The following is a 24,021-nucleotide window of genomic DNA, read 5'->3' on the forward strand; positions in this document are numbered from 1 at the left end:
ACGTATAAACTATCCAAACCAAAACTAGCTGATCAATGAAACAACTGTTAGAAACAAAGTATTTATTAAAATATGCATCAATATTCAAACATCCCATTCTATAACAATGAAACTAAATACTGATCTAAATATTACGAGCATGATAATATCCTAAGTTTATTGTAAATAACCCTTCCGTAATCTTATCAAGTTTGGTATACTTTCGACAGTCCTTGAAATCCTAGACAAAGATTGTTTACTTTTGCTAAAGAGTGAACGAGAAGCCTCCTGGCTTCAAAAGCTCCTGCAGATCTAGAAATTACAAGGTTCACCTTAAATGAATTTCCTCTTTGAGTTTCACAATGTTTCTGGTTCTAATTTAGCTTTCAAAGTAAATCAAATTGGTAGCTCATTTATTGATTAATTGTTGAAACACTCTAAAAATGAAGGCTTCTCTTCAGCTATTGATTGGATAACTGTAAGGAGATCATAAATTAATTATGGGGTTTTCTTTGAAGGCATTTATACATTAGCTTGGTATCTTAGCTTTGTAGAATTTTAATAAATGAGTTGCTTAAATAAAAATAACTGTTACAGGGAGATGATAGCTAACTTAGATTGAAGTAATAGAGTTAGATAATGGGTTTTATAAAAGTTTCATATTTAAAAAAAAAAATTCTATATTATAGTTTTCGCATTGTTCATCACTTTAATATTGCTTAATGATAGAAATGCTATTTCAAATCAATATGAATGCATTTCTGGATATAATATAGCTTTCAAAGTAAATCAAATTTTTGGCTTACTTATTGATTAACTGTTGAAACAGTAAAAATGAGAGCCATTAGCTATTGATTTGATAACTATTAGAAGATCATAAATTATTTTTGGGTTTTCTTTGAAGGCATTCAAACACTTGTTTGGTAGCTTGGTCTCAGAAACTTTGAATAAAGAGATACTAAAATTAAAATAACTCTTATCGAAATATAATAATGTGGGGGCGGAGTTATCGACCATGCCCACCTTCATCTATCAAAAGGTACCTCGTCATTGAATCAAGTGAGCAAGTCTTATATACCAGTGAATTGATGTTTAATTTTCGTAGTGGTAGTTACAACACAATAGCTAACAAAAATTGCAGTAATGTTGCTAGGTAATTGGTTTTATAAAAGTTTTTAAAATGTTTTCGTTTTGTTTGCAGTAAGACCACTGGAAGTAAAAATAGCTGCTCCTCATTATCCTTTGAATGCAGGGAATCGGAAGCAAATTATATGTGAAACAACAGGGTCAAGGCCTCGAGCAGCGTTATCATGGTGGCTTGATGGCAAAAAAATTGGTGCAGGAACCACTGACACAGTTTCAGATGGTGGTAACCTTACTGTTAGTACCCTTCATTTCGTACCGACACCAGACGATAATAACAAAATCCTCTCTTGTCGTGCAGAAAATTCAGCATTGCCAAATTCAGCAATCGAAGATGAATGGGTTGTTAGAGTACATTGTAAGTATCTTTTACGGCATTTTAAGAATAAAAATACATTTAGCAGACACATAAAATTCGAGCACCAATTTAAATACGTTACCAATCATTATATTTAGTAAACTGGAATAATAGTCCAATGTGTAATACTATAAAAATGTATATGTTTTTATGCTTGTATAGTGAAAAAAATAAGTTCATATCTTGTATCTTAAGTATCTTATAATTGAACTATACATTGATCTATGGTTTCAGTTTGATATTAAAGATAATGATTTCTTCAGAAATAATTTTTTTCGTTCCAAAAAAACTTTTTTTCTATTCCTTAATTGTTTTAAAATAATAATCATGCTGTCCAATATTTGAGGTTGCAAATTGAAACAGTAAAGGTTAATTACTTGCGTAATATTTTCTGCCTCCTGTTACTCTATATATAGCCAATATAGATATAGTTATGTGGCATAGTAGAATGCTAGAATCATTAAGATAGACACAGAAGAATGTAACATAATGTATGGGAAACTAAAAATAAACAGGGGGGGGGGATAATGAATTCATAGCAGATCGTTGCAATCATATTTTAGAAAAAGAAGGAAATGAAATCATTATAAAAGATAAAATCAGTTAAGATGAAAACGAAACGGAACCGTAGACCATTAACATTTATCAAGGAACTTTTTGAACCTTTTTTTTCTTTTTAGTAAAATTAACCGATAACGATTGAGTTGTAGACTAGATTCCTGATTTGTTTATAAACTAAAAATGAAAACATCGTTTAAACGATGAAATTCTCTTTATTCACAACTGGAGAAGTATTTTGTAGGATCTCTCTGGTTCTAAATTCCAAGAATGAACTACCCGAATCTCAATGCACAATGAATTTAATGAAAAAAAAATCAACTAAACAAAGAATATCGTTTTCGAATTATTAAGCAGTACGGTTGCCATATCAACGCATGCAATGACTACGCGTGGGCAATGTTTGTTCCTGGACAACAATCCTCCTTAAATTTAAAAAAAAAATTAATTTAATATTAAAATAAATGTAATTATGTCAAATTTAAGTCATACACTAATAGAAATTTCCATAATTTGTCATTTTAAGCTAATAATAAATAATTTGAAAGATGGAACGATACTTTTTAACCTTATAATCGATAAATAAATAGATACATTATCATATGTGCTAATATATTTCATTATCTCAATAAACTATTTTGAATAATTCATTGTATTAACTTAACTATATATATTATTGTATATGTATACATACATACATACATATATATATATATATATATATATATATATATATATATATATATATATATATATATATATATATATATATATATATATATATATATATATATATATATATATATATATATATATATATATATATATATACAATATTTATATCTTCCTGGACTATATCTAACTCCTAACTCTTGCTTCCTTTTAAAGATGCACCAATAATTAACTTGGCATTTGGAGCTTCGATCAGCTTATCGAACATTAAGGAAGGGAGTGATGTTTATCTGGAATGCAATATTCGAGCGAATCCCTGGGTGAATGATGTGACGTGGCAATTCGAAGATCATTATGTTCAAAGTAACAAGTCCGCTGGTGTCATCATAAGCAACCAGACATTAGTCCTGCAGAGTGTTAGAAGAGAGCATAGAGGCAGATATCGATGTCTAGCCGGAAACTCTGAAGGACAGAGCGTCAGCGATTATTTGCACCTACTGGTGCAATGTAAGTTTGATAGACGTTGGTATTTTTTTTATTGCTTATTGTAAATATATCTTGTTTCAGCTAAGTTTAGTTTTACTATTGTTTAGTAGCTTGTAATTAAATAGATAATATAATTAAACTGTTGTAAATATTTGAATTTAAAAAAAAAACTTGACTTGAAATATTTGGATTTCGCTATATAACCCACTTTGTTTGTATAATAAGCTGCAACATCATATATAAGCCTCACTATAAGATTTTTCAGAACTTTTTTTGAAAGAAACAATACGATTTGAATATATGCGATTCAATGTTTCTACGTAGCGTGGTGTGTACTAGAAAATTATCAAGTAAATTATGGATCTTGGAACACAATTAAGAAACCGTTTGATATAAATTTCTCACCTTTAGAGAAAGTTTTGCTTTTTACAATATTACAGTATTTAATACCGAAATTAAGAATATCATAAACTAAATTTATTTTAAGAAAATCTTTGCTATAACAGTAATTAATTTTAAAATCTGTCTCTTCATTAAGTTTGTTCACTTATCATATGGTGAAAAGTTTATTGACATTTAATTTTGTTTCTCTACTGTTTTATTTGTATTAACTAAGATAACTTTAACTATAGAGTAGTATATGATAATTTCAAAATTAATTATAATTAAAGTGTAGTAGATATTTTAATTAAAAAAAATTAATTCGAAATATTTGAATTTCTCATCATGTGATAAACCTTTTTTTAAATGGTTAGGGAGAGTCTTTTCCTTAAAAAACAATACAATTTGTATGTAAGCGATTCGATTCTTCTATGTAGTGTGATGTTAACTAAGAGAAATAAAGTGTAACATATAAAATATAGATCAGGGAACAATAAGAAACAGTTTGATATAAAATTTTCTATTTTGGAGAAAGATTGACTTTATACAATATTACGGTATTTAATATTGAAATTCAGTAGATCATATGCTAAATTTATTTTAAGAAGAGATCTATTACAATTATTATTTTTAATATATCTCTCTTCATAAAGTTTCACTCAGCATATGCCGAAAAGTTGATTAACATTTAATTTTGTTTCCTTCGTGTTTGTACAAGCTAAGTTTTCTTTGTCTATAGAATATTTGATGATAATTTAATAGAATATTTATTTAAAATAAAATAAGTGTAAAATGTTAGTATTTCGCTATATAGTAATAGGTCCAGAAAAGCACTTTTCTTTAAAAAAAAAGGAAAAAAATATATTGTATGTATATGATTTGATTTTTCTGAGTAGTGTGGGGAAGCTAAAATAAAGAGAAGCATGCGAAATACAGATCAGGGAACATAGAAACATTTTGATATAAAGACATTTTTTAAGACATGTATAACGTTATAACTTTTTGATTGTTTAATACAATATTGGAGTATTTAATATTGAAATTGAGTAAATCATATACAGAATTTATTTTAGATAAAGAAGTTATTAAGGTATCCAACTAGTTTCTACAACTTTTTTTTCTTCTACATATTAATATGAAATTTTAAAGAAAATTAGTTTATTTGTTTTGACATGTGTAGAAACTTATAAAACTAGTAAAAAAAATATTATTATTATTTTAAATGGCCATTTTTAGGTAAAAATAACATACATTTTAAATTATACGCTAAACACTGTAAAACATTTATTTCACTAAAAACAAAAACTCTTTTGAGACAAAAACTCTCTTGAAACTATCAAATATGTTTTGAACTACCATCTTAAAATCAAGTGCCTATACTATTGAGTTAGTTATTAATGTAATAAAAAAAATCAAATTTTTAAAAATTTCCCCTTTAAAATTTGCAAAAAAAAAAACATTCATAAAAAATGAAATTACACTTTTTTTTTCTTAGTCTGTAGTTCAAAACATGTGTGTATCATAAATACGCATGAAAAATTGTAGACAGCTATTTTAAAATCAACAGGAGATATCATTTTTAAGGTTGTGTAGAATGCGAAAAAATCTGATTTTGATATAAAAGCTTTTAGACTTAAGATTATTAGTCTATCCACTGCTATTACCTTACACAAAAACTAGTATAGGTTTGTAAATATTAGGAGTACAGAAAAAAATATTTTTAGAAAGCTAAGAGTAAATGAAATCTAAATTTAAAATAAACTCAATTTCAAAATTTTCCCCCCCAAAATCAGGTTTTTGAACTAGTTATATACCTTAAATTTAAAATCTCTGTCTCCATAAAGTTCATTTCCTTAACATTTGGTAAACAACACTAAAAATGTAAAAAATTTAGATTAAGAATTCATATTTTATTCTTACTAAAATACTTTGCTCAAAGCAAAAAAAATTTTTTTTAAATAAAATAAATATTTGAAACATAATATTAGTTTTTAAAGTTTTAGTGTCCATCATCATCAAATGGATGTTCTCTCTCATGATGATGGACACTAAAACTTTAAGACCACCATTGTAGTGACCATTGATCATCAATTAGATCTTCCCTCTGGTGGATTGCTTAGGGACATTCCACCCCACTGCAATTGAATGAGTATATTATATTTTTAAAATGAGATCTCATTTTATCAACACTTTACATCTGCCATTTCAGATGCTCCTGTTTGCAAACTGTCCGATCCCAAAGTGTATGGCGTAGCTCGGACGGAAGTAGTGAACGTGACTTGCGAGGTGGAAGCAGATCCACCAGACGTGAACTTCCGATGGGCACTCAACAACACCCTTGAAGTTGTCAATCTCCAGAAGTGGTGGAGTGAAGGTTCAAGGAGTGTGCTTAGTTATACACCCAAAACCCTGGCAGGATATGGTCTCCTTCTGTGTTGGGGAAGTAATGGTATTGGTGGACAGAGAGAACCCTGTGTTGCAAAAATTATACCAGCCGGTAAAGTGTTTTTATTTTTTATTAAATTTCTAAATACTGTATTGGCAAGATAGTAAATTCGTTTTTTTTCTTCTTTCTCTTCTTTTTTTTGTGGAAATTAGAAATCAAATTTCACTATACAAAAAAATGAACTTAGATAAGTCAAATATACTTTCACTTCCGTTTGATAGCCTTTTGTCACTTTCCTGGTATCTTCCCTATAAAAATAGACGTTCTTTTCTGGAATTTTCCCGTATATTTATCGGCTTTTGGTTGACAAAACGGTTTTTCTCCGTTTTTCACCCTAATCAGAAACAGAGTAAAAGAGTGCCGTACAGTTTTGCGTTTTGTAACATAACTTTACCTTTTCTCCAATAATTTTACTATTATTTTCTATACTTACTCATACTTTTCAGCAATTACTTTATGGTTTTAAGCATTGTATTAAAGTGTGATCTGACTTTATTGCCAAATTGATAAAATATTGAAGCGAAATTCTAACTATCACTATTCCTTCATAACAAAGCAATTGAGCTGCATTGGCTCAGGGGATTTCACAATGAAATGATCCAAATTCGAATCCCAGCGATGATTGGCCGATGCTAGTTCTGTTGACGCAAAATATTCACATCTAGTGCGAGTACAGATTTACTTTGAAACGTTCAAAGAGATAACATCTATTTTCCCTAGAGCTTATCGTTAATAATATTATTAAAACTATACATAATTTGCGTTAATTTAATACGTTTTCAATCATACTCAGATGAAATAATTTTTACTAATAGGTGCTGTTATCATAGAGTTGAAATAGTAGCATTCAGCATGCAGTATTTCAACTCTATGGCTGTTATCTGAGTATTCCGTAAAATATGTACTTCATAACTGACTGCACTAATTATTATGAGTGCTAAAACAACTATGAGTTTCCTAACTGTTTCATCATTAGGTTTTACTTTGTCTTTTATTACATTATTCGGTCAATTTCTTAGCTTAGCGATTATTTTGGCAGAGTTGGGTGCATAAATATAATTTCTAATAAAGTGAAATCAAATTCCATTACTTCAGCAGATTAATAGCTCGTAGTTTCGCTCAAAAACCCTTACATAACCAGATTTTGCTTTGATTTATTTCCAATAAGTCGAATTTTTTTCGAATTAAATATGAGAAAAAAATTCTCAATTTAAAAATCCTTCTAAATTTCTTAACAAATCTCAGCCTACTTCACAGGAACAAACCATTTGAAGAAGAAAACATATCTAAAATTTTCTTTATTATTATTATTCTGAGAACTACTCAAAAAGTTCCTATTTACTAATCAAAGAGCAGTAAATAGAAAGATGGATAAATTGTAATTTGTGTTTATTGTTACAGTGGAAAATTCTGAAGATAAGAATGCAAAAGGATTTCCTTTCATTATTTCCTACACTGTTGCAATAACTTTGAGTGTCTGTTTCTATTCTTCTTCCTTATCTGCTATCTTCATTTATTATTCTCCTACAGGTGGTACCATGGGGCTACCATGATTGTTCACAATTTTTATTTCTGGGGTTTAAGTTGAAATGTTTGATGTATATTCGAACTCATTTGTTTAGGGTGTCAGGTAATTCCTGGATATTATAAGATTATTATATTAGCTTTTGACCACGTGAGCAGTCCTATCATACTAGTATGTTATGCTGAGGAATTCTGTTTTTTACTTTAGTTACACAGTTGTTTGGTTTGCAAATCTTTTTGATAAAAATTATAGAGTTTCAATATAAATTTAACATACATTTAAAATTTTATTCAAGCTTCACAACATGGAAGAAAGAGAATTCTAAAACATTTAAGCACCCGGGGGAAATTAAGACTAAACGAGGAAGTAAAAAAAGGCAATAAAAAGAAAGAAGAAAAAAAAAATCGCTTCCGAATTTGAAATTCTTTTGAACCCTTTTCTACAATTAAAAGGAAATAGATAAAATAAGAAAATCTGTTGAAAGGTAGCACCATGCATATGATAGAAAACGTTTGAAACAATCGTGTTTGCACAAGTTGTAGAATTTGTCGTGTTTGAGTAGATAAAACAAATGTGAGATAAAAATGTTCAGGGTGGTCTCGTAAGAGAAAAACTGAAAGATTATGAATTGAGAATAGAATATTTTCAAGTAAGTATCGAATGGCTTTTTGAAATTAAAAATGTAAAATAGAAATATGCAAAGAGTGATGGCCGGTGAAAGTGCTAGTGTAGTCGAAGTTGATTGCGAAGATTAATTTTGCTATATGCTCCTTTCTTTCCTAACAGCAATAATCTTATCTAATGTAACACAGATCAAACTGATTTTAGTTTTCAAAATTAGTTCGAAAGAATAACTACAGGTATGAAGCAACATGACCAGCACAGAAAAGTTAAAGCTACTAATCATTGGAAAATCGGCAGGACCGAGATGTTTTAATGGAGATAATATTTTGCCCTCAAATTATAAATATAACAGAAAGGCTTGGATGACGAGTAAAATTTTTGAAGAATGGCTATTATAACTTGACTATAAATTGCAACGTAAAAAAAGGAAATATTTCATTGTTTAGTGTCAATTTCCCAATCCATTCTAAAATGATTTAAAATTTGCAATGAATTCAGAACATGAGCCGGAGGACTAAGACTCAAAAATATTTAAGCAAAGGAGGTAAATTTCGAGATCAAAATTCTCGAAACGATTTTGATTGTTCAGAAATCTCTGGAATAGATTAAAAAAAAAGTACAATTGTAAATTGTTTCTATAACGCTGAATTCATCTCCACTGGAAGTAATGAAGTTGTTTCTAAAGAATTACACCTTTACCTAAAAAAAATATTGAATAAGTAAACAGTAATTTTAAATAAGTTTCATATAAGAATTAGAATTAAATTATTAATAAGTATATCAAATTTAATTAATTATTTCAAACATATTTTACTTAGAGATTTTAAACTTCACTGTAAAGTCAATTTAAATTAGTTTAAATCAATTTTATCACACAAAAAATTACTTAGTGTTACGTTAAATGAAAATAATTAGTCAAAGAATTTTTTAGTGTTACGCAAACGGAAATTAATTAGTAGTGCATTTTATTAGCAGTGAATTTTATAAGTGAGAATTTCTTTCTTTGCAGTTTTGTAACTGAAGTACATAATATTTGAAATTTTATTTCGAAAATAGTAGTTAGCTTTTATTTTATATATCTTTAATTCTTCTTAATTTTATAAGGAAGAATGAAAATAATTTAATTAAGTGGAATATTTAATTAATTAGAATATTTATGTCAACTATTATGTAAGAAATGGTCATTTTTTTTCTATTTTTAAACTATTTATTTCGAATTTCATTTTTGAATTTAACTTCAATTTGTTTATTTTTAAAACGAAAAAGTATCAGTTTTAAGAAACTTTACACTCAGGTTAAAACAAATTTAAAAAATAATCTTCCAATTAGTGATAACGCAATTTATACTTTTCCGGAATTAATTCATATTTTAAATCTGTTTCAATATTAATATAAATCCTATTTTTCGTATCCCATTGGCCAACAGAAGGTTTTTAGGACTTCTCTCCAGATAGAGATCTCACTTTCTTTCCCGAAAAACAAAAAGTCTTGTCTATGAAACTCTCATTAGTCTAGTTCAAATGTATTTTTCAGAAACCTGGCCTCTAACTGAAAACAGAAAACGCAAAATAGCAGTTTTTGAGAGAAATATTCTCTGGAGCATTCTCGACAGTGTCAAAGAGAATAGCTTTATGTGAAAGCCGAAAATAAAATTTGATTTTTAAAACCAGATAAAGAAGTTTTAAAGAACCTGATATCATAGATAACATTATAATTTAAAGAATGAAGAGGGCTGCTTGAATCGACAGAATAATTGAAAAACATCCAGAAAGAATATTTTTGCGTCAAAGTACTTGAGTAGTCTAGAAAAGGGAAGGCCAAGATAAAAATGGCTCGATTCTGTTAAATCAGATTTTAGAGTTATCAAATTTTTGATACATTTATAGAATCAGATTTTTGGGATTGAAAAAAAAAAAGAAGTTTTCCTGGGGAAATTTTTAGCAGAAAGCATTGGCCCGATCTGGGCCGATGTGCTAAAGTTGATGATGATTATTAATTCCGATAAAGTATCATTTTCATCAAACATATAATTTTAATTGCCCCTTTTTTGCTATTCGGAAAAATTTTCATTGATTTTAAAATTTAAAAATAAATCTCTGGATTCAAAATATTTTATAGACTCTACTGTTTCTTCACATATTCAAATAACATTTTCGAATGACTCTAATAGTCACTTAAATAGACGTTTTATTAAGCTATGTCATAAAAAGTACTTCGGTTGTACTAATGAATCACACAGTACTCAAACTTTGGAAGTACAATGGAAGTATATTGCACTGGTATTCCAATAGTATTTCCGTTTTACTCTTGGATTAACTGGGGAAAGTACTTCCATTTAAGTGCTTGATTACACAGTAACTGTTAATTCAAACATTCGTACTATGTATAATCTAAGAATTAAGTCAAGATGATTTCAAATGAATAAAATTATTGAGGTTTATTTTTATGGTAATTTTTATGTTATGATTTTTTTAAATAACTAAGATGCTATTCCTCATGATCATTCTACTCGCAAATTCACATGGTAGCCCCGAATTCATTTTTGGTTTCTTTTTAAAGTAAAATCAATAATTCAATTGTAAAAACAACATTATTTATCTAATTAGAAGAATCCATTACACTCAAATAAAAAGTTCAATTTTCATTCCTTTTCCTAAATATAAAACTTTAATTAAATTAAAGAACAAAATTAAAAAAACACACACCCAATTTTAAAAACTCAATTAACCTTAATTTGTATTATTTTTTTTTCAACTTTAGCTGCAGCAGTTGCACCAAAACTAAGACATTGATTCATTGCTTTTCATAGCTCAATTAATGGAACCTTGCCAAAAGAATCCATTCAATTCGTTTTTCCCATTCTAGAGAAACTAAAACTTTCATTTGAGGACTTAATTCAGTTTCTTTCTAACATTTAAAACCTTTTTCTGGAGAAGACTTGATTAAGTCACCAAAGAAAGAATGAAGTTACACAATTTTTACGAATTTATTAAAGGACAAATGTAATTTATATTCCTTCTTTTATTATTGATATGTAAATTTAACTAAAGGTAACAAGACTGGTGAAATAAAATCCAACTACAGAATTGATAAAATATTTATTTCAGAATTTTCCTTAATATACCTCGGGATTTAGAAGATCTCATCTCATTTTTAAAGTACATCTTAGGATTTACAATAAAATGTTTTATTTTAGTAAATTGAATTATTTACAAGGAATCTTTTATTACATGTTTTTGGAAAATGCTCCAGATTTGAAAGTTTTTTAAATTTTTTTCACTAATTTACTCATTTGGTAATGTTAAATTTTACAAAATAGATGCGAATATTGTATTAATATTATTATTTGCAAAATTACGAGTTCAAACTGTTAAATTTTATTATGAAAGTAGTTCCAATAAAATTACTAATATTAATTGTCCCTCGCAATATTAGATAAGTAAAGTATGAGTAAAGTCATTTTCTCTTTTTCGAAGTAAATATTAAGTTGTAAATTATTGGGCGTTGACGAAGTCCCTATAGTTTTTTGTGTTTAACTTAACTTTGCGTTTTGTTTTGATACTCAAAGAGTTTGAAACTTAGGACTTAGAAACTTGAAATTACTAAAGCTTGTAGAAACTTTAACAGGAATTACGATGAAATAAAATAATTAAACATTCGATAACAGGAATGCAGTCACACAGTTGAAATTTGATATGCATAAAGGGCCATATCTGTTTATGAACTTAAGACAGCATTGCTTTACAGAAATTATAATTTTTCAATATTTTTTGCATTTCTAATAATTTTTTGAATTTTTTTACAAATTTTTTTTAGAAATTTATGTTAAATTTGATTTAAACGAAGAAAAACTATAAGACTTAACATGAAACTATGATGGTTTATGGAAAACAATTATGATTGATTCCAATGTGGACTGCTGCATGATATAAGGTTATCGTTTTATGTTATTAAAAAGAAAAATTACTTTTCCTCTATTACTTCTTATTGTATCACGCATTCTGCATTCCTAAGTTTTAATTTTTCAAGTACAGTTGATTATTTTCAAACTCCTGGTAAAGTTTAAAAGTTGTATCATTTAAATTAAAGTTTCAAAAACATTGTGATGTTTATTTCCTTCTCATGAGAGTTAAATACCTTTTGCACCAATTTAATGCATAAGACAAAAACGAAAAACAACGGTACAAAAAAGTTTTTTAAGCCACAGAAACAATTTGTCATACTTTTGTACTTTTAAAGCAGTGATGTTCCTTTTCAGCGGTTGACTTAGTAGAAGTGGACATACGCAGATAGTTTTCGGTACACACATTTTACACTCTAAGTTCTTAAATTCCGAAAGAAGTAAGAAAAGACCTACAAAGCTATATCATTTATTTTATCAATTGTATTTATCATGGTAAGATTTAAAAAATACTTGGATTGACTAATACACTATTCTTTCAGTCATTCGAATAATATTGTGCATGTGCTTGCAAGCTATTAAGACAAATTGCTTTCGATAATTAATCATTCATATTTCCTACGGATATTTCGATGATTATAAACATTATGTAAAAATGTGCAGTGTACTATGCAATAATTATCCCTAATAAGTTAATTTTACTTTTATTTCAAACATGAAGTAAACATAGTCGAATAGGACTCTAAAATTACCATTTGAAACAAGATGAAACAAAACATCGAATCATGATGCATCCAAAACTTTTGATGTTTTCGATCCAACATACTTAACTTATGACTCGTTTTATCTCTATAGACTTTCTTCGGATAATTATTTATTTGCGTCTCATAATCTGTTTTTTTAATAACTCTCAAGGATTCCGAAAATGCATTAACAGCGATCTTAAAGTGAATATCTGTTTTATGAAATCCCTATGATACTAAATACCCTCTAAGAATTAACTAAAACATTGAATAAATTTGATTAAACTTATTGATTGCTTCTATCATCTTGGGTAAAGGTTCAATTATAGTAATCCATAGTAATCTCTGATAGTAAACCATTCTATTCACTTACAAGAAATGTGGCTTTAACAAGCATACATATGTATGCAGACAACAAACAGTGATTAATAAAGAATAAAAATGTTTGATTATGCTTGTCTTATTCGTCTATATAAATATACGTTAAAAATAAAATTAAAATATCAGAACAATATAAAGAGAGTTACATAGGTCAAATTTAGAATACAAGGGTGGTTCTCACCTCGGGAGAACACTTAGTTTCACCCTTCGATTCTTTCGAAACTTATTTCGACTTTTAAACGTGAGCAACAGATTTTTAATTTAGTTTTAATTTAGATCTATTACTTACCTTTCTTTCGATTTGATCAGTTACTACAGATTGCAACTCCTGCCGCCAACTGCTTCAACTTTGTCCCCTGATTTTACACCAAATGGTTATAGTCAATCTATGGTTCAACATAAATGAAGAAGCAGGATAACATTACAATAAGATTTATTCAACAGCATTATTCAATTTGTATTTTTGTTTGAACAATTAAAAAGTACGTGTTCAACAAATTAAACAAACAATTAAATCGTAGTGACCAATAGAACATAACGCTGCAGGTACGGATCATAGAATTTTCATCGATTAAAATTTTTTAGTTAAAACTATTTCATTTTTAAGTTGCTCTTGAAAAGAATGAAATTTGCTCTTGAAAGGAATGAAATGTCAGTGACTACCAAGACCAGATAAAATATAAATTTACGAGAGAAATGTTTTGTAATTTTGATTTTAAATAAAATGAAAGCTTGTAGTAAAATACTTTTAAGATTTTTATCTATGGGCAATGCATAACTATTTATTTTCTTTCTGTTGTATTTCTTGTATTTATATTATAACAATTAATAAGGCACTGTAGTCACTGAGATTTCTCACCTCCCGAAAACAATTAAAATAATAAGACTCTTTTATTACCCGATTTTACTACCAGATTTCCTTAATTATAAAAAAAAAGAATTCTTTTAGAAATTATTTGTTTTCTAATTTAATCTTTGTTTACGAAAACAAAGCTGCAAGTCTTCTATTTACCGTAAAAAATATACTTCTACTTAACAATCCGAGAAACACAATATCAATTCACTAAATGCAATGTTTCTTCGTTTAATCTATTGAAAACCTGTACAACTACAAAAACTACGCCTTTAAATAAATAAATTTTTGGAAAAAAGGAAAATAAACAAAAAGGGGAAAAAAAGAGAATATATTTTCCCTCTCAACCTGTACTTTTTCCTATAAGCAAACAGAGTAACAGTCTCTTTTCTCAGTTACTTTAAATTAGCCACGAACTCTAAGTACACTTAAAAGTATCACAAGACTTGTACGATTGCCATTCTTTCTTTTCTTTAATTTTACTTTTCTCTGACTGCAAAAGATGAGATGGGCTATGCATGTGTGGACATGTTTTCCTAGTTCCAACTGGAAGTACTTCATTAGTAATGATTAGGACGTGTGATGAATAATTCACTTCTAGGGTACTACTCGACTCCTCTTTTCCATTTAATGCCGTAAACTATTTCACTAGCTCAAAAGGCAAGATTTTAGGGAGATGATTGAGGTAGGGAATTATGCACCGTGATGTACGTTCCTCGAATTCCAATCAGCTACTGGTAAAAGCCCTGGAGACCTTCCCCTTCACATAAGTGACAAACAAGCTATCTGATGCTTGTCAAGTCCTTAAGTCGATAGGATCTTCTGGGTCATTGAGAAGCTTACATTTTCATGAGTAAAAAAGATTTTGTAGTGTGTATGTTGACGTTTTCTAAAGTGAAATTTAACGATAAAAGGCTATTTAATAAAGTTAAAGAACAGGTAAAAGACCTTTTAGATGTTAATTACATTACTCTTAATTGGGTGCAAATTGCAAAAGAATGATGTTTTGCATTGAATTTTTATTGCATAAAATTGTGTTGCTCCATTGTAAACATGTAAAGTGTTAAAATCTATCATTAAAACTATTTTAAAGCTTAAATTAAGTAATTAGGTTTTGTTAAATGAAAATTATGTCGAACTACTTATTTTTTACTTGTTCAATAAATAAACTAGTATTGTGAATGAGGTAGGAAATCATGCATCGTGATGAATGTTTTTCGAATTCCAATCAGCTACTGCTACAAGGCCTACTTCCCCCTTTACATAAGTGACAAAGCTATCTGTTTGACTATTTGATACTTGCCACGTCTTTTTGTCAACAGTATCTTCTGGGTTACTGAGATATTAACATTTGCACGAGAAAAAATATTTTGTAGTATGTTTATAGTCAATTTCTGAAATGAATTTTAAGGTTGAAAAGCTATTTAATAAATTAATAAGTAGAACGTATAAAAACCTTTTACTTGCTAATCATATTACTCATAATTGGGTGTAAATTGCAGAAGGAGTAATGTTTGCGTCAACTTTTTATTAAATGAAATATCAGAAGTGTTAAAACTGTAAAAAGGGTAAAAATCTATAATTAAAGCTATCTGAAATCTTGAACTAAATAATTAGGGTTTGTTAAATGAAAAATTAGTTGAATTATCCATTTTCTAGTTTGATTAAAAAAATAATATTTAGTGTTCATGAGTTACATTTAAATTATTTGATAATGTAATTCGGACTCACTAAATGGCAACCACATAATCTTTTTTTTTTTTAAATTTAAATAAATCAGTTAATATATTTGTGAAATACTAATATGATGTATAGTAAAAATAATGAAATATATAAACTTCTTTTAACTTCGAAATATTTAGTTTAATGTTATGTTCTATGCTATTTTTTTGCTTTATGTGTCAGAAGTTAGAATTTTCAAAGCAAAAGATTAGATTATCAAATTCGAATCCATGGCACTAAGCTATAAACAGTAATCAAATCCCGCATTATACATAGAATAAAAATTGATTTCTTACATTAACTTAATTTTACCAGTGAAACATATTATTCTCATGCGAAATTCTCGCTAAGCGAAAGGACAGCTAGCGACAACTTTAATTAGAAACTCTACAGTCAATTTAATTTAATTTTTCCTCGTATTGCAAATTAAAAGTGTAATAAATTCTAGGATAGGTGAAATAAATCCATTTGTTTGCATAGAAAAATGACGGGAAAATAGATAAACATTCATTTTGATATTGCTATAACTGTAAAATGCATGATAGTATGCGTTTAACATAGATATCACAATGCATAATATCACAATGCATAAACATGTATAGAATTACTATATTATATAGACCATCTATAGAATTACTATATTATTATAATCGATCTTTACCAAACTGAGTTACTTAGTTATTAATATTAGACCATGACTAATAGATTAACCTCGACTAGACTTAACCAAAAGCAGCAAAACGGAATAAAAAAAAATACGTAGTTTTATTTGGCAAACTATATCTACATGCAGAAACTTTTATAAAAATTATAACTAGTCAAATTGGTTTTATTCTCTAGACTATATGTAAAATTATTATTATTCCTTAGAATGGAATAAAATCTTTCAAAATTGTTGTATTTCCTTGGTGTGATACCACTTAATACATCCACTCTCATTTTCTTCTTTTGTGAAACGAAGAAACATAAGTTACAGTTATAAAACTTCCGAAACATTTGTTTTATGTTTGCAGCAAATTTAATGCTGGCTGCACTTTTTCGTTACACTTACCTCAAAATGTTTTAAAGCAATGCTACTTGCTACTTCTTTAAGTTAATGTTGTTAAGGTTACAGTCAAAGTTAAAAGGAGACTTGTATAATTAATGAATTGGAGAAAATTGGAGTGCTATTTGTCGGTAGTAACATTTTATTTTAAAAGTGAGAACTTATCAATAATGCATGCACGTTCAAAATGCGTTTCAATTGAATTGTTTGGCGCATTTCTCTAGAGGTTTTCGGAAATTAAAAATTCATTCACGGAAAAAATATATCAACACAGATTTTACTGTTGAAAAAATGAAATCGGTTTCATTATTTATTGCTACCAAACATAGAATGCTAAATATTTACATTTTATCAAATCTAATTTTTCAGTACTGTACAAAACAAATATTTTCTAAGCGCTATCTTAAATTACTTCAATAAAAATTTTATGAAAGTAATAAAAATTGGATACTTATTGCCAGAAAAAATATCATGTCCTTTTTTTTTTACAAAATTTTGAAAACATGAATGGGTGAATGAACTATGGGAATACTCTAAGACTTTGAAAATTTTACTGATGCGCTTTGGTATTGATTTTGGTAAAATTAACAATAAAATATGGTTTTAAAATGTGTGATAAAATTTTGCAAATGTGGTAAAATTTAATAATTTTATCACAAAACCTTAGCATGAAATAAAAATCATTTATTCGATTAAATTTATTTTTTAGTTTTGTATTTTTTACTAAATGTGTTGTATGAAGAACTAAAATTTTGATCAAAGCATTTTTGGTAAACCATTACCATATGAATGGAAAAAATGAAATGTTTAAATACCGTGTATTTTGGTTTTATTAACCAGAATTATGCTTTTTTTCAACAAAAATGTTTTATTATTCAGTATGGTAACTGTTATATAATTTTTTCTCCACGTGATTCGAAATGAATTTTTTAGACAGGGATGGAAATCCTGATACGTAAAGTGACTCTCTTAAATAATAAAACAATCGCTCATTAGTGAGAGGCTAGTGTAAGTTCTATAAACACATTTCTTAATACATTTCACCCATTTATAATAAGCATTATAAAGTAGTATAGATTAAATATTATAAATACTATTTTTATGACATTGAAAATAAATTAACAAAGATATTTCTTCGAGTTCTTTATGATGGTAATTTAAATATTAGATAATTTTTCATCTTTTAACAAATTGAGACATCTAAAAACAATTGTTCCCCTTCTTATTTAAATACAAAATCAATATTAACTACATTCTTGATAAAGTGTTTGATGTATTACCTAAACTGACTTAACAAATGTCTTTCTTTTTCATTTCCTAAGTTCTCCTGTGAATTTTCGAGTATTAATAGCTCCCACTTGCTTTGTTCAACTAGCTGTTTAAAAGGTTCATTTTTCGTTTACGTTATAGTAAATTTCGAGCATGTTATTTGCTTTGGCTATTGTTCTGTCTCATTTATGAAATTTACTATCTAGTTGTTTGTCTTAGTAAAATAAGAATGTAATTGCTTTCTATCTCAACATAAATCTTTATTACACTCTAAAGGGCGTATATTTACATTTGTTCTTGAAATGCATTTTACTTACGTACTGTGTCAAGAAATATTTGGAACAAAGAAGTATTGAAAAATTATTTTTATTTATCTTATCCATTGATATAAGGATATTTAAAATTGATGTAATGATATTAAAATTGGTGTAAAGACATTAATTCTGCTAAACTCTTAATTGTTTTATAGGGTATGCATTTAAATTATAATAGACAGAAAAACAATTTTAATAATGTTGAATTCAATTAAATTGTTTACATAATAATCTATAAGTTATTTCAAAATTAAGAACTAGAAAAAGTTTAGTTTTCTAAAGAAAGTTCTTAGGTTTTTCCTGAATTTTCAACTGACGGAGCATCCAAAAAAAGTGATTCCGCAATTAGGAAATTTAAAAGGAATTTTCCCCGGTCATCGACGCTTGGTGTAACTTTTAAATTAGTTTTCAATTAATAGTCTCATAAAAATTACCAAACATCTGGTAAAGTTTAAAAAATTCTGGATCAAATTATGGTATAAAGAACTAGCAGTTAGGGCGCATCATCTTTCAAATTCCTTTTACCATAAAATCTGTTCTTATCTCAAAATATTATGCCGCAATTTTTACACAAAATGTTATACCGCGATTTTTGCTTTGGGGGCATCGTCTGTAAAATGCATTTTACCTTAAAATCCATTTTTGCCTCAATTTTTACAGCAACATTTATTTAATTAGAGTGTTTCAGTAATTTATCAGTATGACACAGTATTAATGTGATTAACAGTATTATAGTGATTATCAGTATTATAGTGATTCAACAGTCATTACTGTAAAACATACGGTAAATCAGATTTTTTTGTACCTCAACATGTCTCAGATTTTGCATTAAAATTTACCGACACCCTGAATGCCGTTACTTTTCACCGCAATTTTATCCGAAACTTTTTAGAGGGCAATATCGTTTTCCTTTTTGTTCTTTTGCACTATGATTTCTAACAATCCATAGTAATTAATTATAATTAATTTAAAATAGTTACAAGAAATCATTTAATTATATTTCAGGAGCACCTGAGTCTCCTAGAGAATGTTCTGTTACCAACCAGTCCTCCCAATCTCTTTCTGTGGAATGTGAGCCTGGATACGATGGAGGCTTGACTCAGACATTTCACCTTGAACTTTATAATTCAGTTGTAGAACACTTAGCTGCTAACTTAACAATGATGGATACACCAGCATTTAAAGTTTCTGGATTACCCTCAGGCACAGCATTTGTTCTTGTTCTTTATGCGTCCAATGGAAAAGGGAAAAGCAATTCAGTGGCACTTATGGCATCAACATTGCCTCCACCAGAAAGAAGGACAGGTAATGTTCCTGTAACGGTTGTTTGATTTTTTCCTTGTGGCTTAAAATATTAAATTATTTATTATGTTCAATATCTTGTTTAAGGTAAGCACCTAAAGTATTTATGCCGTCTGGACCTACTTATTTTTCCATTTTCTAACTGCTACCTGAAATTCGTTTTAAAATTTGGTAGAGGTTGGTTGGGAATACAATTCCGTAAAACATGCTAGAAGCTTTCACCGGTAAGGGTTATGTGTTTAGAGAGCGTTGATTTAAAATCTTTTTTTTCCAGTTTTTTAACATTTTTATTACGCTTATCGTGAAATAAACCCTTTAAAATGTCTCTTTCCATTCACTCATAAGTTGTGCTTTGTTTGTAACATGTTAATTGTGCAGTTAAATATAGGCTGTGCTATCATTATCGTTGATTACACTTATAGCTATAAAATCTCGGGTATTTACTCTGTCTTCAATGTTGAAGCCGTTCTCCTTCTTTTTGCTTGGTAGCGTATTTTTTCTCACATGTTAATCTCAAAATTCATTGCATTTGAAAATTTGCTCAAGTTTCAACCTACATTGTCTTGCCTCTTCTGGTAAGTTTATTTTACTCATACGGAATTTTTTGGATGAAATGCTTCATCCAAAAATGTTTACGTTTTAACATGATATTGTTATTTTAAATTGTTTATAAATAATTTATTGAATTCCTTTTTATTGTGTACGTTATTACATCAGAACTATTTTACCTGTTTTATCTAATTTTATTGTATGGACAGTAAGTAAAAGTGTAGAATGTATTTAACCTTTTATTCTAGAGCCAAACTCAGTTTCGCGACAGCCCATAGAAAGCCAAGGCCTTCTGTGTTCATTTCAGTTTTCCAGACCATGGGCTCAAGAGTGCAGGAGCAGATGTTGTAGTTGGGTGGTCAGCCGTACGCGAAATTCCTAGTGTTTAGCTCCCAAGCATGCTTGGAACTCATTTTATAGACCTACTAAAGGGATCAATGGCTGAGTCAATTCTGTCCGTCCCGTGGATTGAATTCAGGACCTGTGGCATGCGAGCGCGAAGCGCTACCACTCTGACACCGGGTGTCACCTTTTACTCTGATTTAACGTATTGTTTGGCATAGTATTTTCTCATCTGGACCTTGTGCTACCAGAAATTATATTTAATTTACATCAATTCAATTACCCATGAGCTCACCTTTATTTAGGGGCGTGTTTCAGTATGTTTTCAGGGCATTTCTCTAAAATATATGAGAATTTTTAAAACTACTTGGTTTACTTTTGTAATCAGTATTTTCTCTATTTTAGAAATAATTGAACTGGAAAAAAAAGTTAAAATTTCATCTTTCCATCTATATGTTGAGACATTGTACGGAAAAATTACGCTTTCCATCATGTATTATCTTTATTTTCTTTGAAAGGAATTCATAGTCTTTTTTTATGCAAAAATATCACGCATAGTTTTGCACATTAAAATATTTTAACGATATCTTTTGTGCTCTCTATGGTTTAATTTGTTTTATAGTAAGTACAGTATATATGAAAAATAAAAATAAAACATTTAATAAGAAACATAATTTGAAACTCTGCTTTCAAAACTTTAATAAATAAAAGCTGTAAGCAACTCATAATCTTAATAAATATCTAATTTACTGCATTGCTATCATTATTATTGAACGGAAAAATTATTAAATTATTTTTAAGTAGGGGGAAAATAACTTTTAGTTTGAAGTTAAAAAAATACAATCATAATTATCATTAGTGAAGCAATGCAACAATGCAAATATAGTTTGTCAAAATTCTTAAGCTTTTACCTTTAGTTAGTTTAGTACATCTATACATTGTAATTTTTTTAACACAAATTATAACAGTATTTTTAAAAATTTTTATTGTCAAAAACAAATTAACTTTATTTTTAACTATCAAATACTTGGCATTCGTAAGCTAATTTATTATCAAGTGCAATTCAGTAAATCCTTTAATAGGAAGTAAGTAAAAATATTAGCTAGAATACACACTTCTCTTGTTATAGGCACATACGAGAATCTGTGGGGATTTAATCTTAGACTATGTCAACTTTCATCTATCAAAAGGTACCACGTGATATAATCAAGTTAACGTGTATTATATACTAGTGATTTGGTATTTAATATTTATAGTGGTAGTTACGCCATAAATCTTTTAATCGATTATCATTTGTTTTAAGACACTGTTTGGTTTTTAATTGTTTATTTAACACAATTAATAAAATGGCAATCAAGAACTATGTCTTTACATTACATAAGTTTCACCTACCTATTTGATTTTGGATTGATAAATTTAAACGTTATATTTATTTATTCACTTTAAAAGTAGCTTGATTACATTTATTTTTAATAGCAGAGGAAGAAATGACTGCAGTGAACCCAATTTTAGGAATACTAATTGGAGCTGTGGCTGTTTTGGTTCTCATAGCTGTTATTGTTATAATCATTGTTCGAGTTCAAACATCCAAGGGCAGTTCTAAAGGTAAAAAAATGACTTATCTTAATTGATATGGTATGAAATAATTATGTTATCTCAGTTACATAAACAGGGTATTAAGTATTAAGCCTTAAAATAAGCAAAGAAGGAATTTTAAACTAAAGACGAAAAACGAGAGTAGATTGCTCTTTAAAACCACACTGTACTAAATGTCAGCTCAAATTACTGCAACAAGTATTGTCACTGATAGAAAAAAACCCATTGTTACGGAACAAAAAATCTTATATAACAATTACCATGAATAATTCAGTGATTTTGCAGCATTAATTATCGTAAAATCACTGAATCTCATTAATTTAACAAATATTTCTGAAAATATTGGGTTATAATATTTTGCGGTAAAAATGGATTTTACAGATGATGCATCTGAATTGCCGGTACTTTTTACTGTCATTTGAAACAAAATTGTTTACAGTGTACTTTCTAAAAATATAAAATCGTAGATATTAAGTTTATTTTACACATGTTCTCAGTGTTTATTTCAAAAGTGATAATTACCAGTTACCAGTGATTATTTTAAAATAGAAAGGAATGCGGCTTAACGAATATGCTTAAATAATAGATTACAAAAATGGTATAAATAAGACACTTTCAAACAATAGATAAATCCAGCAATAGGCTCAAGGTTCTAAGCAAATTAAAAAGTAAATACAAATAAATATCAAAAATACTAGTTTTGTTGTCCATATAATCTAAAATACGGTAAACTTAAAAATCCCAGCAAGCGATCTAACAAAGTTTTACATAACTTAAAGCAAAACAGAGATAAAGACCTATTACAGTATTGCTTTTATGCTCTTAGAAATATTTATTCGGACAAGATTGTAGCTAGGATTGGGTGATATAAGAAATTTTATATCGTGATGCATCGTCAGTTTCGCATTGCGATATAGCGATGTATCGCGATATAGTATTTTTGAAATTCATTTACTTGTAAGGCGCAGAAAGTCGGAGTTCTATCAAAACTTCGTACTCAGATTGATTTAAATCAATTTATGAATTTGATGTATATGTTTTGCTTAAGAAAGATATTAATGTTATATTTTCGAAAAATGATCACGCAAATAACGAAAGATTTCCTAGTTTAAAAATAAATAATAAAAAAATAAATAAAATTGAAATTCATTAATATATTTACCTAACAATATAGAAAGAAAATTTAAAAAATAAGTTCGTTAAAAATTATTTGTATGCTTAAAACAAAGTGCTAAATAAATTAAACAAAAGAAAAACACTTTTAAAACAACACTATTTTTTATCATTATTATTTCACATAAATAATAAAGTTAAATTGAATAATTATCGAATAATTATCGAGATCACGATATATGTTCTCAAAACTGATTCTGATTCTACCGCTCATCAATCAAGGCCGTTTCAATATAACGATACGTCTTCCCCAGCCTCGAGTTGGCATCGGAGCGTAAGAGATCCTTGCGTATCTTGTATCGCTATATCGTTCGTCTTCTTTACTCGACGGCTTAAATGAGATTTCTGATGCATCACCTGGAACGAAAGTCGCTGTATCGGCCTGCCGATACAGGCGTTAAATCGATATGTCGCGATATATCGATTTATAGCCCAGTCCTAATTATAGCAACTTGTTAAGAAAAAATAAGTGATTTTTTCATAAAACCACTTAAAGTACCAAAATTGTTTAAAGCATAACTACTATACAATTTGAAGTATGATAAATCTTTTTATTCAAAACAAAATGGGAAAAAAAACCATAATTAAGTGTAAAATAACGAAAAGATAAAATTTGGAAAGATTAAATATAAAGTAAATGTATTTCTTATATATTTCTA

The 24,021-nt window shown here is 28.2% G+C and overlaps 1 protein-coding gene across 2 annotated transcripts in view; it reads left to right on the top strand.

The window, feature by feature from the left end:
• The window catches only part of LOC107441897 (synaptogenesis protein syg-2), a 165,018-nt gene that overhangs the window by 109,181 nt on the left and 31,816 nt on the right, over window positions 1-24,021 (top strand). The window contains exons 5-9 of one of the 2 annotated variants that reach the window (XM_043044077.3): window positions 1,181-1,480; window positions 2,927-3,217; window positions 5,787-6,074; window positions 19,406-19,705; window positions 22,073-22,198. In XM_043044077.3, coding sequence (XP_042900011.1) covers window positions 1,181-1,480; window positions 2,927-3,217; window positions 5,787-6,074; window positions 19,406-19,705; window positions 22,073-22,198 — 1,305 coding nt within the window. Of the gene's footprint in view, window positions 1-1,180; window positions 1,481-2,926; window positions 3,218-5,786; window positions 6,075-19,405; window positions 19,706-22,069; window positions 22,199-24,021 lie in introns of both variants that reach the window. The other variant, XM_043044074.3, reaches the window with a different exon arrangement.

Source organism: Parasteatoda tepidariorum, chromosome 3, assembly GCF_982258835.1.
Source record: "Parasteatoda tepidariorum strain Cologne lab strain chromosome 3, Ptep-v5.0, whole genome shotgun sequence".
In the NCBI taxonomy this organism is placed as follows: Eukaryota; Metazoa; Arthropoda; class Arachnida; order Araneae; family Theridiidae; genus Parasteatoda; species Parasteatoda tepidariorum.